General features: G+C 39.3%; 2 protein-coding genes across 5 annotated transcripts; one reads left to right on the top strand and one right to left on the bottom strand.

Annotated features, from left to right (window-relative positions):
* Window positions 1-38: 38 nt before the first annotated feature.
* On the bottom strand, window positions 39-9,014 carry acvr1l (activin A receptor, type 1 like). 4 transcript variants are annotated; one of them, XM_053628323.1, is made up of 11 exons: window positions 8,961-9,014; window positions 8,287-8,366; window positions 7,422-7,501; window positions 6,888-7,139; window positions 6,210-6,421; window positions 5,921-6,020; window positions 4,249-4,395; window positions 3,766-4,041; window positions 3,460-3,657; window positions 1,759-1,889; window positions 39-1,194 (listed from the first exon to the last, which is right to left on the bottom strand). In XM_053628323.1, exons 3-11 carry the CDS (start codon window positions 7,486-7,488, stop codon window positions 1,060-1,062), a joined length of 1,518 nt encoding a protein of 505 aa, XP_053484298.1. In that variant the 5' UTR covers window positions 7,489-7,501; window positions 8,287-8,366; window positions 8,961-9,014; the 3' UTR covers window positions 39-1,059. The 4 variants fall into 4 exon arrangements, with proteins under 4 accessions (XP_053484298.1, XP_053484300.1, XP_053484299.1 ...); XM_053628325.1 differs by having other exon boundaries at window positions 39-739; XM_053628324.1 differs by lacking the exon at window positions 8,961-9,014 and having other exon boundaries at window positions 8,287-8,725.
* Window positions 9,015-12,996: 3,982 nt separating this feature from the next.
* otomp (otolith matrix protein) lies at window positions 12,997-19,534 on the top strand (the record flags this gene model as incomplete). The annotated part of the gene is made up of 8 exons (XM_053628316.1): window positions 12,997-13,158; window positions 13,564-13,666; window positions 14,231-14,416; window positions 14,992-15,166; window positions 15,291-15,358; window positions 16,814-16,998; window positions 18,025-18,196; window positions 19,455-19,534. Coding segments are annotated over 8 exons (1,062 nt in total), but the record flags the coding sequence as incomplete, so codon positions are not given.
* Window positions 19,535-20,474: the final 940 nt, after the last annotated feature.

The raw sequence follows: 20,474 nt of genomic DNA, 5'->3' as shown, positions 1-20,474 counted from the left end.
CCACATAAAGCTCCGACAGAAAGACAAAGCACTGACACTTTTTGGAGACTCCTTCCTAAAAAAAAGAAATAACACACTTCACTGTATCAACGTTTCAAATAACAGCACTTAAATTAACCGACACCGATCAGAATCAAGAATTCAACAAGGCTGTGGTGTAAAACAAACATTGAACGCAAGCCGTTGAAGAATTAATTACAGCGCTTTATGAGGTGTTAGAACATGTATGCAGCACTTGTACAAATGATAAGCGCAGTCATGAATAGGGGCTTCGCGTGTTTTGAAACACAGCCTGCGTACTGTTCGCAAATTCACGCTGAACCCGGGACGCTTACGTTTAAATATAAATGGAAAGGGGGGAAAAACTTTTATGCACTGTAAAAAGGTCAAGAGGGAGCACTTGTGTTAAAAAAACATGAAATAAAAATAAAGCTGCCTAAGAGTGCAAGAGCAATTGAGCAGTGTGCGATTGTCAATTGAGAGTAAGAGAAGACAGAGAGAGAGGCTGCCACAAGATGCTCAAGCGTTCCAATGGCTTTTATCATGCAGGCATGGGGAAGAAACGATACGATGATGTCACCGCTCCAAGAGGGTGTGAAAGAGCCAGGCCACCCACCGAGGCTCGACTGTCAGGATGGAGAAGCGGCTTTTAATCAACTTCTTTCCAAAACGTTGCTCAATCAGATCGACGTGTATCCGGAGTTGCATTTCACGCTCCTCCATGGCGAGATTGTCTTTCCTGTTTAAAAACAAACACATCTCAGATCTAGGATCAGCTCCCCGATAACCACTTGAGCAAGGGATGGGAGTGAAATCAGTTAAAACCCAGTACAGACAACTTCTCTTGAATGTTTCCTCTTGGATCTCAAAGGAAAAAAACAAAACGAACAAAAAAAAAAAACCCCACAACGGCTTGGCTTTTATTCGCAGGAAGCCAGATCAGGAGTGTGAAAGCGCCGGGCTCCACAGAACGAATAGGAAAAATGTTTGATGCGTGAGGGAGCTGATCTCAAATCGGGTCCGGAATTTAAAAAAACATCGTCACTCCAAAGGCCGGGCTCAGCAGTCCGGTTTTCCCTTCTCTAACGAGCTGAGGATTTTATCCAGGGTCTTTTTAATGCGCAGCGCAGTCAGTCGGGCCGACGGGTTCTGGTACCAGCACTCTTTCATCAGCTTCACCAGGGCCGAGAGAGTCTTGTGGAGGGGTAACAAAAAAACAAATACACGCACAAGTCAGGAGCTACATCGCAAATTTCTAACCCTTGCCGTAGTACAAAAGAAAAAAAAATCCGTGGAGTCAGATCTGATCCGAGGCGAAGGTCTAGGGAGTGGGGTGTGTTTAACGTGTTCGCGGTTAGACTTTTAAGGAGCTGTTGGATTTCATCCAGCTCCACATTCTTTTTTTTTTTGTTCTGCGGCAAGGACTATCGCAACAAAAGGGTACCTAATGAATAGAAAGAATTGTCTACAGGTACAATTAACCCCGTGATTTCGCAATTCTATGCAAATTAGGTACGATTCGGTAAATCCAAATGAATGGCTTGAATTTTGGCTCAATCCTACGACGTTTCTTCAGTTCCCGTTTACGGTTTGATGCACAAAATGAAAACACGACGAGCAATACCCGTGGTTTCATCTTCGCCTCTCGTTAAACGTTTACAGACATGATAAAGAGAAATAAAGCCTTTAAGGATGTAGCAGAGATCGTGTGTGCCGCTAGTACGGTTTGATTGCGTGACCGACCAAGCTGGTACGTACCGGATCAGAGAACCAGCGATTGGGGATGAAGGGCCTTTGCTGCTCCACACACACCACTTTGCGCATGTCCTCAAAGCTGGGGTCGTTGGGTACCAGGTCATAGAATGGAGGCTTGTAGTCCTCTACAATCCCTGCAGCCAACCACCAACAAGCACAAAGATACATTTATTTCTTCTTTCAATTTTTTTTTCTTTTACATCAAAATGTCTGTAGTGGTCTTGGAAGGCCATTCCAGTGTCAGAGTATGTTCTGGACAGAACACCCTAGTTTTGACCAAAATCAGGTTTTTGGGGGTCTGTTTTTTTTTTTTTTTTTTAGCGGTAGCCCTGCAGAACCAAACTGGTCTGACTCCACCCCCTGGACGTTTGGTTCTACAGTGAAGGGTACTTGCAGAATTCTCTGTCAATTTTGACAGATTTCTGGCAGTTTTTTTTTTTGGTGATAATTACCAAAATGGAGTAGTCTTTATCTCCAGGGGTTGGAGCTGAATCTGGATCTTGCTCCTCCTATAAGCCTAACCCTTACAATGCTGTACAACTAGAGCTGCACCGATGTATAAAGGCAATTGTACACACTGTCGGCCATCGGCCAATAGTTAAGAAACATCTGATGATGAAGGCCGATTATATACTGTCAATCAAAAGAGGGTGGGAAAACATCGATTTCGTGCTGTATGTAAAGATGTTTCTTGTGTGGAATGACGACAAAACTGTAGTTTGTACACTCTGTAATCTCTGCACTGCTAAAATTTTACACCGGACGCTGCAGCAGTGAAGCGGGAGTTTCGATGTCGAGTCTAAATTTTTTTTTGCCGTGCTGAATTAAAGCGCCAGTACACTGATGAAAGATTGACATGAAGATGAGTTGACAAAAAGTATATATTGCGCAGAAAAATATATTTGTAGAGTAGTATATTTCATATCCAGTTAATGTTAATATATAAAAAAGTTGATATTATATATTACCAGTTTGATGTTCAGTGATGAAGTAGAAATACTTTTGTTTGTGGTGAGTGAATGTGAGACCAACAGGAGGTTTTTTAGAATGCAGTCACTTAATTCTGTTAATATGAATTAATAACATTCAATAAGTTAAGAAATCTTACTTTAATCTTCAGAATTTAGTTCATGTGTTAATGTTAATTTGAGTAATGTGATTTCTGTTTATGAGACCAGTTACTGTGGAACAACTTGTTGAAATGGAGAGAATAAAGTTTTTATTTGCATTTCTTTCAGAATTGTGGAATTAATTATTATTGATTTAAAAGAAGGCATAAAAGGCAGAACTATCGGTATCAATATCAGTATTGGCCGATATCACTCTGAATAATCGGTTTTCGGTATCGGCTGAAAAATTTACTATCAGTGCAACTCTATGTACAACAGGACATAACCCCCAACCGAAAAAAAACCTCTACACTTATCCAGCCTGTTACACACTCCGCCCCCTCGACTTTTGGCTCGACCCCGCCCGGGTCTTTAGGTTCTACAGCGAGGCGTACTTGTAGAATTCAGCCTGATTGGTTTACCCAGACTGCCACACAATTATGAACGCTTCAAGACAGTATTAGTGTATAGAATTAGTACTAATAATACAGGTAACAGTTATATAAGGACTGCAAGCAACAGGTTTTTTAAAAAAAACAAATTTTTTTTTTAAAAGAAAGATAGAAAGAATGTGTGTGTTTTTGATGGTGCTGACCGTTACTGTAGGTGCGTCGGGCAATCTCCCACAGCACCAAGCCAAACGCCCAGATGTCCACTCTCTTATAGGCATCAAAGCAGTCCATCTGAATCGTCTCATCTAGCACCTCCGGGGCCATGTAGCGCTTGGTGCCCACTTTGGGGTTGTTACCTACGTCGAGCTGATTGTCTGCTTGCGTGTGAGTGACTGCCAGACCTGGGGGAAAAAAAACAAAGCACAACCAAAGCTTCAGATCATAGTAAAAAAACAGAAGTAATATTAAACTTAATGTTGCATCAATATATACATGAATAATAATAATACCGAGGTCAGCAATGCAGCAGCGCATGTCCTTCTTCACCAGGATATTTTTGCTCTTGAGGTCGCGGTGGGCGATGGCCGGCTTGCCCTCTGTGCCCAGGATCTCGGTGTGCAGGTGCACCAGGCCGCTGGCCACCGAGGCGGCTATGTTCAGGGCGTCGGCCGCAGACACAGCGGTGCGCTGCAGGTAATCATACAGCGAGCCGTGCTCGTGGTAGTGCGTGATCAACCACAGCTGAGTGCTCGAGTTGCGGGACGTCATGTCTGACGCCATGAACCCTGAGAGGAACAGTCACAGTCGGAATACATTTAAGCTTTCGGATTGGATTCTGCCTTAATTGTAAGTTACCCATTTGCAAATGCAAATTCTTTACGGTACGGAGACCAACACTGTTGAACTTGCGTATACATATACTTTTCATCCACCCAATACAGCAACTGATGGATAGATACAGGGGGAAAAAAATGTGTAGGAGTATGGCTCACCTAATATATTTTCGTGCCGTAACAGAACCGTATTGTAGATTTCTGTTTCCCGAAACCACGACTTCTCGTCCCTGGAGGAGAAAATTTTCACAGCTACGTTCTCTCCCTGCCACTGTCCTCTCCACACCTCTCCATACCGTCCTTTCCCTGGTGGAGGAACGCATCTGTATGGATCCATATCTCTGGACAAGATGTTCAACACAATTTCAATTCATTTCAACCCTAGAACGCACATTCTGCATCGGAAATATAGTTTTTCCCAGTTGCGTCTGTTGCAGGAGCAGCTGAAGAGAAGGGTCTGCTGTCCTTATACGGTACGAGAGCGGCCTCTAGAGGTGAAATGAAAACTATCGCTGACCAAATTTGTTGTGTTATTTGAAGTGTTTTTTGATTCGTTTCGGATGTCTCTGTTTTTTTATTTGGAGAGTTACCCTTTTTGGTTCGGTTTGTATGTGTATCTTTTTATTTCCTATAATATTTATTAACAGTTAATATACATTACCAGTCTAGACGTTTAGACACACTCATTCCTTATTTTTATTTTTCCACATTTTAAAATAATAATAAAGTCATCAAAACTCTGGATAAACACAAATGGAACGATGGGAATTATTTTGTGATAAAAAAAAAAATCCAAAATAATTTAATTTGCACACAAAGTTCCCTTTCAACTCTGGCTAGTCGTATTAGCCGATGTTAGAGGTTGACCGATAGTGGATTTCACCATCTTCAAAGTAGACACCCTTTTCGCCTAGAATTTCCAGAAATGTGTTCTTGGCATTTTTCTGGATCGATTTCTTGAGGAATCCCCCGAGATGCTTTTTAAACAGTATTAAAGGCGTTCCCACCTACACTGGACTTGTATCAGCTGCTTTCCTGAATATTTCGCCGAGTCATCCATTTAGAAAGATTTTTTTGTAAATAAAATGTTAGTTTTCTAATGAAAGAAATGAATACATTGGCACAACTGATATTTTTGTCTACAACACCGATTTCACATTTAATCATACACCTTCAGATCAAAAGGTTTTTAAGATCATGAGAAACATTTCAGTGGAGTGTCCACAAACTTCTGTGTGTATTAATTTATATCCATTTAAATACATACAGTACATTTTCATGGTACGGTCAGTACTGTTTATTTTTGTAATAAAGTCCAGCAATATTTTAATTTTTCATTCAGTATCAACTGTAAAAACTATCAGTTGATCAACCTGTTATTGTGTTATTGACCGGTAGGTACCGCCTGACTTGGTTATCGGTATCGGTGAAATCCACTATCGGTCAACCTCTAACATCAGCTAATACGACTAGCCAGAGTTGAAAGGGAACTTTGTGTGCAAGGCTATGTTGACACTCAGTCGTTTAGAGTCCTAAAACCATTTTAATCCTATTTAAAATTCACACGTGGTAACATGCATATATCCGGTTCGCTACACTAGAATCAAACACCCTAATGTGCAAACCAGCTCAAAACATACTCTGATATACCCATTCTTGTGGTGCTTCCCTTTTCCAAGAAGGCTGACGTATCCGAAATCGAGCTACTGCATGGCATTTCCTTAAAACTGCTCGAGGAGGAGGAGGTTCTGTTTGTCTAAGACGGATTTCAGACCAGCTGGAAAAGTGGCTTTGACTAGGTAAATAAGGAATGTTCTCTCGGTTTTCTTACCAACGCACTCCACCAGGCTGATCTGGCGCGCTACTGTCCTCTGCACCAGGAACGGCAGGCCTGAGCCGCTGCCTGACGTGCAGGAATGATCCAGCAGGTCCTGTGGGACAGAAAATTCATCCGATGAATTAAAGCAACACGGTATAATGAATACAAACCCTATAAAGGAGTTTTAGCTAACAACACTATTAGGAGTATCACACTCTGGCGTGCCTGGCTGCCCCTCCCTAGAGGTTAACGCTTAACAAAATTATTATTATTATTACTATAGCACCGTCAGAGTGTGTACCGCCAGGGTGCTGTCGCCCACGTTGGAGGCGATGAGGCCGTCGATGGCGCCCTGCTCCGTGTCGAACTCGTGCAGTCGCTCCAGTTGGCGTGGGTGCAGGCGCCGGCACACAGGCACGGCCAGCACGGCGAGCAGCACCAACACGCCGAAAGGAACCAGGACCAAAAGTACCAGAGTCTCCACACTGTACCGCATGGGTTCTCCTTCTGGATCTGCCCCGGGAAGAGAAAGAATACAGTCATGCCTTTATTATTCTATCAAATTCAATCATTTAAAAAAAATATATATATTTTATATATATATATATATATATATATATATATATATATATATATATATATATACATATACATATATATATATATATATATATATAGTTTCTGCAGTCATAATTATTAAACATTGAGGAAGTATGTAATCATTCAAAGCTTCAACTCAAATGAATGTCGAAACTTTTTCAAGAAAAACTATTAATTTTCCCTTTAAAAAAAAATTGACACCCTGATTGTGTGTGACTGGATGTTCCTCCTCCTGTGTCGTTTAAAAAAAATATACATATCACCAACAACGTCCTAACACACCACCAAATTCATTCTTCCCCCACCTCCTTTTTCCCCTTCACGTCACCGTTTCCTACATCGCCGTTTTACAAGTGCGTGATGTCTACACCTTCCTTACTTCTGAGCAGCAGCTGAATCAGAGAGTCCACCGAGACGTTGGCGTTGCACATGGGCCGAGCGCAGCATTCTACCGCGTGGCTGGCTGAAGGAGAAGTCAAGCAGGTCAGGCTCCTGCTGTCGGGGCCGATCAGGCAGCCGCGGTGGAACGAGGGCACGTCGTCTCTGAGGGTCACGGAGGAATAGCACTGGTCGCCTTTACACTGCTGTGCCATGCAGTCTCTGCCCACGCACACACACTCGATGGAGCCATCTACACACATACACACACACACATACAGGAAACCAGAATGATGTGAATAATTCTCTACAAACCCGTTCCTGACAACCTGTGTCTGTATTTTCCCCAGGAGCTATGTCACATCAAAAAGGTCTCCAAAACAGACCAAAATCAAGATATAAAATAAATATCGCTCTTCTTTGGATGAATGCGCACTGCCGAATCTACAACGTGAGGAAAACCACCACTGCTGCCAACCAGTAGCCCAAAACGCGGTCTTTACACAGACAGCAAGCAATGTGGAAATGTTTGTACCTTCGGCTAACGTCCGCAGCGCCTGGAGCAGCACGAGGAAAAGGACTCGGGTGCAGCGATGACCCATTTGGTTCACTGCACTGAAAAAGAGAGAGACAGAGACGCGAAGTTAGAGATGATCCGAATTAAGACGCTATCTTTAGCCTCTTTCGATTTACGCTGGCATTGGAGCCCAGACTGACCGAGAATGTCCTCGTAGACGTCTCACACCTGATGTAAACTTGTGATGTTTACACCAAATTATATCATCATTATATAACCAGACCGGCTAAGCTTTACGCATTTTGCTTGGGAGCGCAGCAGTTTAACGCCGGAGCGCACGCTAGTTCAAACACCCCCCCCCCATTTAAAATGTAACATTTTAAAAATCCTGATCCAGCTTTCGCGATTGCCTCAGTTCCCGACTTTGTCAGGTCTGGACTTCCAAATGACGAATTTTGGTCTAGCCTGTCACTGGGGTTTAAAAAAAAAAAAAAAAGCGACAACAATTTCAGAATTAAAGGTAAGATCGGTGGAGAGAAAACAAGGTCTCTTAAGGTTAATTCATTGGAGCTGAATAAGATTGAGCCTGCCCCCATTTCCACAAAGCTTCGCCCACAATACTTACAGCAGCTCATCTAGAGTTATGGTTAGTGAGTTCGGTCACGACATTCGAGCGCAATCCGGATTGTTTGGTAATGTAAACGCAGCTTTTCACTTCCAGAAGATTCCAGGATCAGCATCTTAACCGTCATTCAGATGATTTTTTTTTATTTTGCTCTTTAATGTGATTTTTTTAGAAGCTTTTCCTAGAAATAAAATTCTATAGTTATAATGTGAACTTAAACAAAAATAATAATAATAATAATAATAAATATTTACTTACTTGTACAAATCCTGATGTGATTCTTAACACGGTCTTTTAACCCTAGCATAGCCAGTCATCTCTCTAGAGCAGACATCTTCCTGAAAACCAGGAAAGAAAGAAAAAAACAGAGGTTTGAGCTGTTTGACTTTATTTTGTCCTCATTTACATTTCAACACTGCTCGTGTTTACTTGGCTAAGGCTGACTAGCTAGCTGTCTATGCTAACAATGTTATGCTATCTTAGCTGGCTTAAAAACAAACCACGTATATTGTAGTAGTTATGCTTTGCCAGCTGAAACAGTTAATAAAAATATCATATTACGATATAAACATTTCATATCACTAGCATTAGCAAAGAAAAACTAAAACGGAGATAAAACAATAAATCCAGTCCGAGCAACGTTAAACCCGTTCCAAATCACTCCCTGCGCACTACGTAGTGCACTACACACTCGTTGTTTCTTCCCCTATTTAGTTCACTTATACTCTAAGAAGGTGGTCATTCGGGATCCAGCCACCGTTGCGCCCTAGATAGCAGCTAGGCAACTGCACGTTTCGCAGAAACGTACGCGCTTCACGTCACCTCAACTTGCGAAATAAATGTACTCGGAGTTAAATCGCAAAATTTGTGGTCTTTATGTTTTTGTTTGTTTTTTTTTTTAATAAAAAAAATTGCTGTTACAAGGCTCTTACTTGGCTGTTGCAAACACAGCAGATGGAGCGCCACCCAACCAGTATAAAACACAGGCTCCCCTGCTGGCCAGCCGCGGAACTGCAACTTCCCCATTCGCGATGTGCTGTTCATGAACGAGTCGCTTGTTGGAGTCGACTCCTATAGGTGATCATTGAGTGTCGACTCGCATACAGGGACCGTGTTCTTTGACAGAGTCGGTTCGTTGAGCCGAATCTTTTGGGTGGTCTTTGAGAGTCGACTCTCTTGAAGAGTAGTTTATACACTAGAAGTTAGAACAATTTAAAATAAATGAATATATATGTATATATATATATATATATATATATATATATATATATATATATATATATATAAACGTGGGTGTGGAAAATAATCAGTGATTATTTGTGACGTGATTATTTTCCTATGAAAGCATGACCAAGAGTTGTATTCCACTTATACCACAGCAATTTTACAGTAATTACAATTTATCAATTTATTAAACCACAAAGTTTAGAAAATTAGTGTTTTTTGTTTTGTCTTGTTTTGTTTCAGTCTGTAATGTGTAATTACAGCTAATGTTCTGCTGCATGTATTTATTAACATAATTTAGATGTAATGCTGGGATCATTTGTTGAAATAGACATGCAGTTATTGTAGCGGAGGTTGCACTAACATTAACACAAGGTATTAATAAAATACAGCTGGAACTAACTGCACTGAAAAATTAGCTGCTCTATGTTTCAGATATGAGTTGGTGTTGACATAGTCAATTGCTCTACATGCTAGCTAAGTTTTATAAAAACATTTTTTTTAAAAGGTTCAGTGATTAATTAGATGCCCAGCATAAATAATGGCCAAAAAAACTGCATACATTCTAAAAAAAATCTGTCAGGATAAGAAAAAGAAGTGGTGTACTGTTGAAGATATAATATAATATAATATAATATAATATAATATAATATAATATACTCCCCCATTTCCCAGTGGTTAAACCCAGCAAAAAAAGCAATCTCCTACGACTCGTGTCTCTTTTAATAACCTATTGATTATAAGCTAGGCAACAAGGGAATTAGGAAGTAGATCTGGTATCAAGTGGCCTACATGCCTCTTCAAGCAGCCTTGTTGCATGGACAAAAGAATCTGCTGTGCCTCTCCTCTCTATCGGTACTCTCAATCAAACCTGGCTCGCTCCAGAGCCAGACTTTTAATCCCCAGAAGGCTTTAGTGACCATCCACAAAAAGCCACTGTTCCTAGCTTAATTATAACCCCTGCTATGACCTGACTGGGGGAGGTGAAGTGTGCAAAAATGCTGCATGCCTTTGGCTCTCAGAGGATCGAAAGAGAAACACTAGACTTCTAAGTGGAAAATGACCACCCAGTGTTAGCTAATGGAACAGCTCACCTCTTGTCCAGCTCCTGCTTCAGCTTTCTGGGTGCTGGGAGAAAGTGGCAATGTGAGCCTTCAGAGCTTTCTCTCCCACTCTTTCTCTCTCTCTCTCTCTCTCTCTCTCTCTCGCTCTCTCTCTCTCTCAAAAAAAGCTATGTTACTTCCCACAATACTTCTGCGAGCATTTGAGAGACTCTACTGCTCAAAGGCAAGATGGAGCAAACAGCAGGACGCTTGGTTTTGGCTTTTCTCCTGGTTGCAATAGTCAGTGGGGCCACCATCCAAAGCAGTGAGTAGTCAGTAAATCAGTGCAAATAAGTGTGCATGTCACTTTGGTAAAGATACTTTCATTTTAGAGTACGGTAACTACATAATTATTTAACCCGTTAAATAACTGCTAAAAGTCATTTTTATGTAATTGTTATGTAATTTGGAACCTATATGTATGTACCAGTGCTACGAAGCTTATTGGATAAACATGTAGTACAAGGAAGTTCTTCCATGTTGATGAGAGAATGGCCAAACTGGTTCGAGCTGACTCGAATAACCATTCTTTACAACCATAATGAGCAGCAAAGTATCTCAGAACATACAGCACATTGAACCTTGAGGCAGATGGGCTACATCAGGGTCCACTCCTGTCATCCAAGAACATGAATATAAGGCTACAGCGGGAACAGGCTCACTGAAACCGGACAGAAAGAAAGACCAGGCAAAGTTTTTTTCCCCGATCTTTAACTGTCCGTGAGCCCGTGCCCACTATAGCCTCAGATTCTTTGTTAGATTAAATCACTGTTTTGATTTCATGCTTCAGTAGATTTACACGCAAACCAGTTTACACACCTGTACAAGTATTAGAAATGACCCATTATTTGAGATGAGCGTGGTTTTAGGCATAGATGGCATGGCATTATCTTTATTTTCTTTCAGGTGAATTTTGAATAATAATATAAAATAACAAGAACACATTTTAACTTTACTTATACCCTCCCTTATGGAAGCAGTTTGGTTATACTTACCATATTTATCTTACTTTGAATCATTATTACCTGGAATTGTTTGTATTTGTTGTTTTTTTATACTTACTCATTCAACTTGGAAAGTATTATTTAACTAAGTACTATATTATTACTTATTAAGTGCTCAGTAATTACCCTGCAGTTTTTACACAAATTACCAACAAACAAACTATATTTTACAATATAAAGTACTGCAAAATTAATGACTCTTTTCTTTCGCACAAAAGTTGAAAGTTATATAATGCTAAAATGTCCCTTACTCACAGAATCAGTGTGGCTGTATACTTTCTACTACTTACAAATATTTCACTTAGATATTCAACATACAATGTTTTCACCAAATATTATTTACTCAGTACTGTATTATATTACCTGTTAAATTCAGTAGTAATTGCATTGAGGTGCCAAATACTGTTTTCCAAAACCTTGCAGTTTTCAGACAAATGATGAAAATCTAATATAGAATGCAAATGTAAAATATGTACCAAAAATTATTTACACAGTAAGTACTTTACTGATGCCTTAATATTTTACAGTAAGGTGCTACAATGTTATTATAAAGTGCTGCAAAAAAAAAGTAGCAGTTTCTTTTCATTCGAGAGTTGAATAATTATATAATGCTATAATCACATATTTGAACTTTACTTACATACTCTATTACAGAAGCAGTTTAGTAGTACTTATTACGTTTATGTTGAAGTACACTTAATACTTTTTATATTAGTTATTTTTGTAAGTGCAAAATATGCACCAAGTTCTACATTATTACCTATGAAATTCTCAGTTATTACTGTATTGTATCTCCAAGTACTGCTGTCCAAGACTGACAGTTTTGTATATAATGTGCATTTACTATGTGCTTTAAAATTGCTAATATATTTTGCAGCATGGTAAGTACAAAGTGCTGCAAAAAAGAGACTATCATTATTTTCTTTTGTGTGATCGCTGAATAATTATATAACACTACAATTAATTTTTTTTTTAGATCAGCAGTACTTACTACTTTTATGTTACGTCTGAGGATAAAGAGTTGAATGATACCTTTTTGTGTTTTTTAATGTTGCTTATTGTTTACTTAAATATTCAAATTGCAAAGAATGCACCAAGTATTATTTACTAAGTACTCCATTACTACCTGTTAAATTCAGTGGATCTAAGCACTGTTGTACAAAATCTTGAAGTTTTCTCACAAATTACCCAAATGTACACCATGTACCAGAAATTGCTTACTTAGTAAATACTATATTTTACAGTATGGTAAGTATAAAGTGCTGCGAAAATGGATAGTGATGATCAATATTTCCTTTCGGGTGAATTTTTAAATATTTATATAACATTATAACTACATGTTTTACATTTTCTTACATATTCCCTTATGGAAGCAGTTTGGCTATTTGCCTTTTTTATTATTTTTTTAAATAAAAAGTATACACAGAGTATTATTTACTAAGTACTTCATTATTACCTATTAAATTCTCAGTAATTACTGCAAGATTATTGCAACATAATAAGCAATTAAGTGCTGGCAAAAAAGAAATTTATTTACATTTGTATTTGAATATGGTAAGTTTATTTATTTTTTTCGTCCTTAGGCTCGGGAGTAGATTTCTCTTCACACTGATAACATAAAGGTGTATAGAGTGTAAAGTTGCTTGGCTTCTTTCTGCGCAGTCACTTGGTGTGCAGTTTCCGAGATTGAAGAGCAGAAGTGTTTGGACCTGGCTGGCAACATCACGTTACGGAACGTCCGTGGGAAACTGCAGTGTGTGCGCGGTCAGAGTGCTACGGAATGCATGCAGAGGATTAAGGTGGGAACGTGAAACGTTATGTTGCCGTTATAGGAAAAAGATTAAGGACGGGGTGGTGCGATGTGGCTTGATACGAGGTGGACTTACCATTATTGCCCTGAAGTTGATTATTTTCCTGTAACAGCACGCCCCAAAAGTATTTTATTCCCCTTATATTATATACCACAGCAATTTGTGAAAGATTATGATTTATGATTAAAGTTTAGAACATTGATTTAAGAACATCATACTGTTTTTTTTTTATCCATTTATAGTTGCTTTCAATGTTGTGGAACGTCTAGTGTGAATGAAAGTAATTTTCACATCATAATAAGTGCTGAATCCATTTTTTTCCTCATCTTCACTATTAAAATGATACGACAGGATGGAAAACAAACGCTGCTTTTTCTTTTTTCCTGTAAACAGAACGGCACGGCCGATGCTGCCTCCATGTTTCCTGACGAGATCTACACTGCCGGCATTTGTTACGGGTTAGACGTCGCGGTAGGAGAATCACACAATGGAATGGGTTAGCACTGTTTCATATTTGCTAATGCGTAGTCAAGTGCAAAAGTTTGCACACCCCCTAGAGCAACCTTAACAAAACATTTTTTGAGTATTGGGTTCTTGAGCTTATTCTTCACTACCACAAGTAGCAAAATAGAGTTCACATAGAATAGAACAATTCCAAATTCAAAAAGTTTGCATCCCCACTCTGAAAGTGATGAATGTTCTTCAAGAACTTAGTAGTTAGTTAGTAGCTCCTCACTTTGCCTTAAATAACTACATTATGTCAAACTAGCTTTTTGAACTTCTTTCCATCCTACATTTTTCCTGACATATCTGTTCAAACTGCTCTCCTCAAATGAAGCCTGGAGACTGGGAGACTATATATCAAAATATTTTTTTAGTTGATTGTACCTTAGGTTTTGGATTTTAAGCTGATTTATTATTATTATTATTATTATTATTATTATTATTATTATTATTTTTAAAATAGTTTTGTGTATTAATAGATTATTTATTTGTTTGTCTCAAAAGATGATTTTCTAGCTAAATTGTAAAATAGAGCTACATTATCTCTCTCTCTCAGATGGTGTTAATTACTACGTAGTGGCGTTGGCACGCAAGTCCTCGGGTGACCTGTCCCTGCTGGAAATGCACGAGCGCAGTTCATGCCACCCGGGAATCCGCACCACCGTGGGCTGGACGGTGCCAATCGGCTTCCTGGTCAACACGTCGCAGATCAGCGTGGACGAGCAGTGCAACTTCCCTCATGGTGAGCGGTGCAACATTAAACAATTGTGTAAAATGCCAGTTTCAGTCTAAAATTGTATGTTAGTCCAACAAGAACAACATTTCAGGAAATCCTTCTATAGTTAACTTCTAATTAACAATAGGAATGAACATTTAACATTTCATGAATGGAGGGCATCTAGAAGATTGCTTGAGATTTAAAAAAAAAAAAGATTTTGTGGAAAATTAGTTCAAAATAAACGTGATTGCATGTGTTTCCTCTCAAGTGGTCATGGTATATAAAAGAAATTGTACATTGTACTTGTACATCATAATGACACATAAACTTGTGAAGCTTTTCACAAGGACATACTCATTCAAAGTTGCTAATGCATTCGTTATTTTTCTTTATTGGGAAAAAATAATTTGAAAAACTGAAAGAGACAAAAGGTTCCTGTGTGGTAAATGCGGCTAGGATTAGGATTATGTAAGTGTAGGTGTAGCATTACTGAGCTCCACTAACACACAAGTCAAATTTGATACACTACAAAGGTAGGGTTACTGTGTACTGGATGTGTGAGTGTGTGTTTAGAGACTTTAACACATCTTCTCCCATAGCGGTGGGAGATTTCTTCGGCTATAGCTGTGTCCCAGGGGCCAAAGATCCAGAGCATGACCCCAAAGGCAACAATCCCAGAAACCTTTGCGAGGCCTGCATAGGTGATGAGAACGACCGGCACATCTGCGCCAACAATCCTCGTGAACGGCACTACGGGGAGGCAGGAGCTCTCAGGTATAGTGTGTGTTTCTGTTTTTTTTGCAATTTGCAAACACCAACATGTCCTGACTATGAAAGAAGTTCTACCGGCAAAAAGTCTGGCTCATATTAGTGATATATAGCGTCCTGTAATTCGCAGATGTGTGGCCGAGAACCTCGGGGACGTGGCCTTTGTGAAACACACCACCGTCTTTGACAACCTCAATGGTATGCTGATTTGTTTAATACTTCTTTTTATCCAAATACAATAAAGGGGGTTCCTAGTGCAACATCATCCAGTTTAAGACAAATCCCAAAGAACTCTTGATCGTCATTACGTTTGAGTCCAGTCTGGCTTTATTATGTGGAACATATTCCATGATTGGGGTATTGTGCTATTTAGCCTTTGTAACTCTTAAAACATAAAAAGGAAATAATTTTCAACACTGAATCCAAGAAAATATGTCTTTAAGCATTCAAGGTTTCTTTTACTGTAAATGGCTGCATTTTGTTCTTAAATGAGTAAAAGGGTGGGTTTTTTTTTTTTAGCATGTAATTAACTAACATGCACATTAAGGAATTTCTAATGATTTACTTAATTAATTAATAATTTTATTAAGCCTAGAATTTGAGTAATGGGGTTGTACTTCATCAAAGAATTACAGAACTTGCTTTTCTTCTTCCCATGATCTTCAGGAAAGTTGGATGATGCAACACCCTGTTGAACATGTGACTAATATATTCCAAATATTTCACAGGGATGGATGTGTTTAGGTAACAATGTTGAGGGAATGTTATGGGACTAATATGGACATTGTTCATAAACTGTAATGGACACAAAATGGCGTCCCAATCATGGAATCACCCTTATAACTAACAGGCTGTAGGTATGTCTAACTGTTATTAATCTATGCCTAGCAAGCTGTTAGTTAACGTGAATGGATTACATGTGTATTTTTTTTATTTTTTTAGTTTATCTATTTACACTATAATTAAAAAAAAAGTTTAATAGAATGAGTAGAAGAGTTTGTTGTTTGGGATACCTCCTAAATACATGACAGTGCTTGGCAAGGAATACGTCCGGCCAACCACGCAAAAATTCAACCTTCAACCTGATCTGAACCAGCAGGGGGCAGTATTTCATAACATTGTAGCTCTTGGTGCTGAGTAAAAATGAGTCCAGGTGTCTCGCTAATGAGCCTCACTATACCATGCCTGCCTATTTCAAGCATCATCCATGCTGCGAATTCTGATCTGACTCATGTCTTGGAGCAGATCGGTGATCTCATTCTCACATGGGAATTCAGCATTTACAAGGTAGATTTGTCATGCAAACCATAATCCACATATTTCAGGCTTCTGGGAAGACAAAGTAATAATAATGTTTTATCAACGGCACTGTTGACTTCTTCAGTCTGATTGGTCAGTTTGGTCAAGGTGTTGCTTTTTTTAATTCACCAGAGCTAAGCCTAATAATATTGATAACAAGCATATAATCGTTGCTATGGTGGCCTTTCTCTAAGGAGACATTTATACAGTATAACATGGATGGAAGGAGTCTCCAGTGTCAGCATAGCACATCAACCCAAGTTGCTTTACAGGATACACAACAAACAGGATACACACAACTTATTTATCGCTAAAATAAGATCTGATGATCCAAGGCTTGTATCCATGTGTAAGGTAAGAACCAGGAATCATGGGCTCTGGACATAGAGATGGAAGACCTGAAGCTACTGTGCCCAGATGGAGGTGAGTCGCCTCCCTCTGAACACGAGCGATGCCACCTGGCCGTGGTCCCCGCCAACGCTGTAGTGGTGCGCCTGGAGGACAAATGCCGCGTTTACAAGTTCCTGGAACGTGTTCAGGTCAGTGCGTTGTGCCAGCTGGCACACAGTCTTAGTCAGTGAGAGGAAAAGTACTGGTATTCTTCCATGGAAAAATTTCAGAAGGAGAATTAAATGCTTGGTTATCTTTAATGCTCAAATGCAAAAAAAAAAATTTAAAAATAAATCATGATCCATCCAACCAAGCGATGAAAGACACAGTAATCTGCTGTCTAAAGGGTGATAATAGATGTATACTAAATAGATGTATTTAAATAATTCAAATGACGTTCAAAATATACGCATGCAGTCCTGCGATGAACTGTATTCTCATTCGTATTCGAATAATTACAACTAGTACTATATATACAAATATTCTAAACAATATACTAAACTGCTATTAGATGTTTATTTCAGTGCTTACCATCTTCTCATTCACATTAATATCATCCTGTTTTATTTTTCCTTGTCTCTTGCGTACATTTTACATTGTATTACATTTGAGAGTATCTTTAGTCCGGCGTTTTCTATCCCTGATTTTTCCCCCACTCGCGTTTAAAGATGGTGGTCTAGACAGTAATAAGAAACCCCTTGGAATCTTCTACTGAAGAAAAAGCTGGCATCCTTGGAAGCACATTTACAGAATTTGGCAGACAACTTTATCCAGAGCAACTTATATTTATCTCGTTTATACATCTGAGCAGTTAAGGGTTAACAGCTTTGTTCAAGGGCCCAACAGTGATAGTTTGGCAGTGCTGGGGTTTGAACTCATGACATTCTGACCTGTAGCCCAATGTCTTAACCACTGAGCTACACATAGGCTAGGTAATGTGAATAAACTAAATGGTGCATAACGTGACTCTGAATATGTGTAACTTTCCATGGATAAATATTGATGTGTTTTTTCTTCTAACTAGTCAACTCTGAATATGATTTAAAATAAGTTGTCAGAAAGTGCAAAACCCACTTTGTATAATTCATATAGAATTGTTAGGTTATTTATTTACTTGAATGTGTTATTTTGCTCAGCGCTTTTAGTCAATCCCTGATTTGTGCCCTTTCCTCTAGAATGCGTTCGCCAATGCCACACACGGTTTCTCGCTCTTTAGCTCGGTGGGGTACGGACAACCTGACGTCATGTTCAGCGACTCGACTTTGAAGCTGATGAGGGTGATGGGAACTTACCAGTCCTGGCTGGGACACAGTTACACCACCATGCTTCAGGCGTTCGAGTGTGAAGGTAAACTCATGGTTTGAATAGTAAATACATAGATATGCATTGTGTGTGGCCTAGACAACATGTGTTTGATAATGATGCAAAGGTAATGCGCTACCATGTCTCACATGTTGTAGTGTAAGGATGTAGCATAAAGTAGGAGCGTTGTGCTAGGGGAATAGATAATTCAAAGGACCCTGAATAGACAGGGCATCCAAGGGTCAACTAGAGATTGAATATTGTTAGACGGCCCAAAATTCGTCTACCACACTTGAGCCAATTGACGTCCTGAAAAATGTAATGCTGTAATTGGATAAAAAAAATTCTATTACTAATCTCCCATTCCTATAACTTCATCCAACTAAACACTGATGATTACAGTGACAAATGATGTAAGTAATGGCACCACTAATAAACTCGCCACCACCATCTGGAGTAAGATTTATTAGAGATAAAACAGTTGTACATATACCATCCATTCAGCCCTTTTCAGTCTTCACACATACACCATCTATTACTGCAGCGCAGTCGAGTTCTTGAATTTGATTGGTCAGAAGCAGCTTGGACAGTACTTCCAGTCGCCAAGTTAATATTAATACACCCATTCAAATATGCTATCGTTTCTACAGTAACAGGTCATTCACAGGGACTTGTACGAAGGATGCTCCACATAATCAAAGCCTAATAAATAACTGATTAAAAAAAAACAACTTTTTTTTAGCAGTTAAAAAAAGGTATAAATATTGCCATTGTGATGCTTATTCAGCATTTATGGAAGGAGTCTCCAGTGTCAGAAATAAAGTTGTAGCTGTAGAGAAAAAAAAACAGAGGCTGATGAGAGAGAGAGAGAGAGAGAGAGAGAGAGAGAGAGAGAGAGAGATTGTTTATAGCTACTAATGTAAATCTTAATTCTTGGAAGTTCCGCTACCTTAAACGTAACTGTAAATGGATTTATAAAAAAGTACAATATGATGCCCTTTAATAAATAAACAAACATAATCTTCGGCAAAATATTGTGGTATAAGTGGAAAAAGACACTTCAGGGCTTGCAGATAAAAAAATATGGTTGTGTGTCTTTGTATCAGGCTGTTGTTGATTATTTTCCTGTAACAGCATGCCCCCAAAATGTTTTATTTCTTAATTAATATGCATTTATGATATAATTATATAGTGTATTTCAATTCCAGAGTTACATTCCTTACATACAAAATTAAATATAACCCCCCCCCCCAAAAAAAAAAAAAACAAAACACTGCATTGACCTTCTCATTCTCATCCACAGGCTTGTGCTGATGGGATTAAGAGACTCTCTCTCTCCCCCTCCTTCCTCTCTCAGATATTCCTATCCCTACCTACTAGGCCAAGTTCTCATTCCCAAGCTTCATGCTTTTCCTCCTCTCCTCTTTCCTCTGTCCTCCTCTTTTCTCTGTCCTCTGTCCTCCTCTCCTCTATCCTCCTCTGCTCTTTCCTCTGTCCTCCTCTCCCCTCCTCTCCTCTTTCTTCCTCTCCTCTTTCCTCTGTCCTCCTCTCCTCTTTCCTCTGTCCTCTTTCTTCTGTCCTCCTCTCCTCTTTCCTCCTCTCCTCTTTCCTGTCCTCCTCTCCTCTTTCCTCCTCTCCTGTTTCCTCTGTCCTCTTTTCCTCTGTCCTCCTGTACTTCTCTCCTCGTTCCTCTGTCCTAATCTCCTCTTTCCTCCTCTCCTCCTTCCTCGCAACTTGCTGTACACATCCCACTACATATGCTATCCGATCTGCGATCTCACCGAGGACGAAGGCCGACGAGATTGCCTCATGCTGTGAAGGGATTCATTCTATTGAGCCTATACTGTGTTAAATCCATGCAATTTGATACATATCCTTGGTTAAGTGGGGGTCCGCTTAGTGGCGCGTGCCACCATTAGCCCAGGTTGTTTGTACACCAGCAACAGCTAAAAAGAGTGTTTTAGTTGGTAATAATGAAGAACTTTAATGAAGATTTAAAATGTCATTTGAGCCTGTATTACATGTTTGACGGTCTAATAGCAACAGCCACCTGAGCTTAGCGTTCAAGGCTTGTTTATCTTGCATAGACAATCTTCTAGAGAATCTTTTCACCAAATCTCTTACCAAACTTCACTCTGGAAAATGTTCTCCTGGTCACGCATATTCATCCCAATTTAGAAGGATCTCAACACAGGTGCTCATACAATGCTGTCTTCAGGACTTGAACAATATTTCATGTAAATAGTCTTTTGTTTCTTTAATTTGTAGGACAGATTTACACGAATATCCTATTATCAATAAAACAAAAATATGTGAAAAAGTA

Source organism: Ictalurus furcatus, chromosome 7 (genome assembly GCF_023375685.1).
Source record: "Ictalurus furcatus strain D&B chromosome 7, Billie_1.0, whole genome shotgun sequence".
In the NCBI taxonomy this organism is placed as follows: domain Eukaryota; kingdom Metazoa; phylum Chordata; class Actinopteri; order Siluriformes; family Ictaluridae; genus Ictalurus; species Ictalurus furcatus.
Note: the sequence above shows the minus strand (reverse complement) of the source record. Positions and strands in the feature narration are given on the sequence as shown.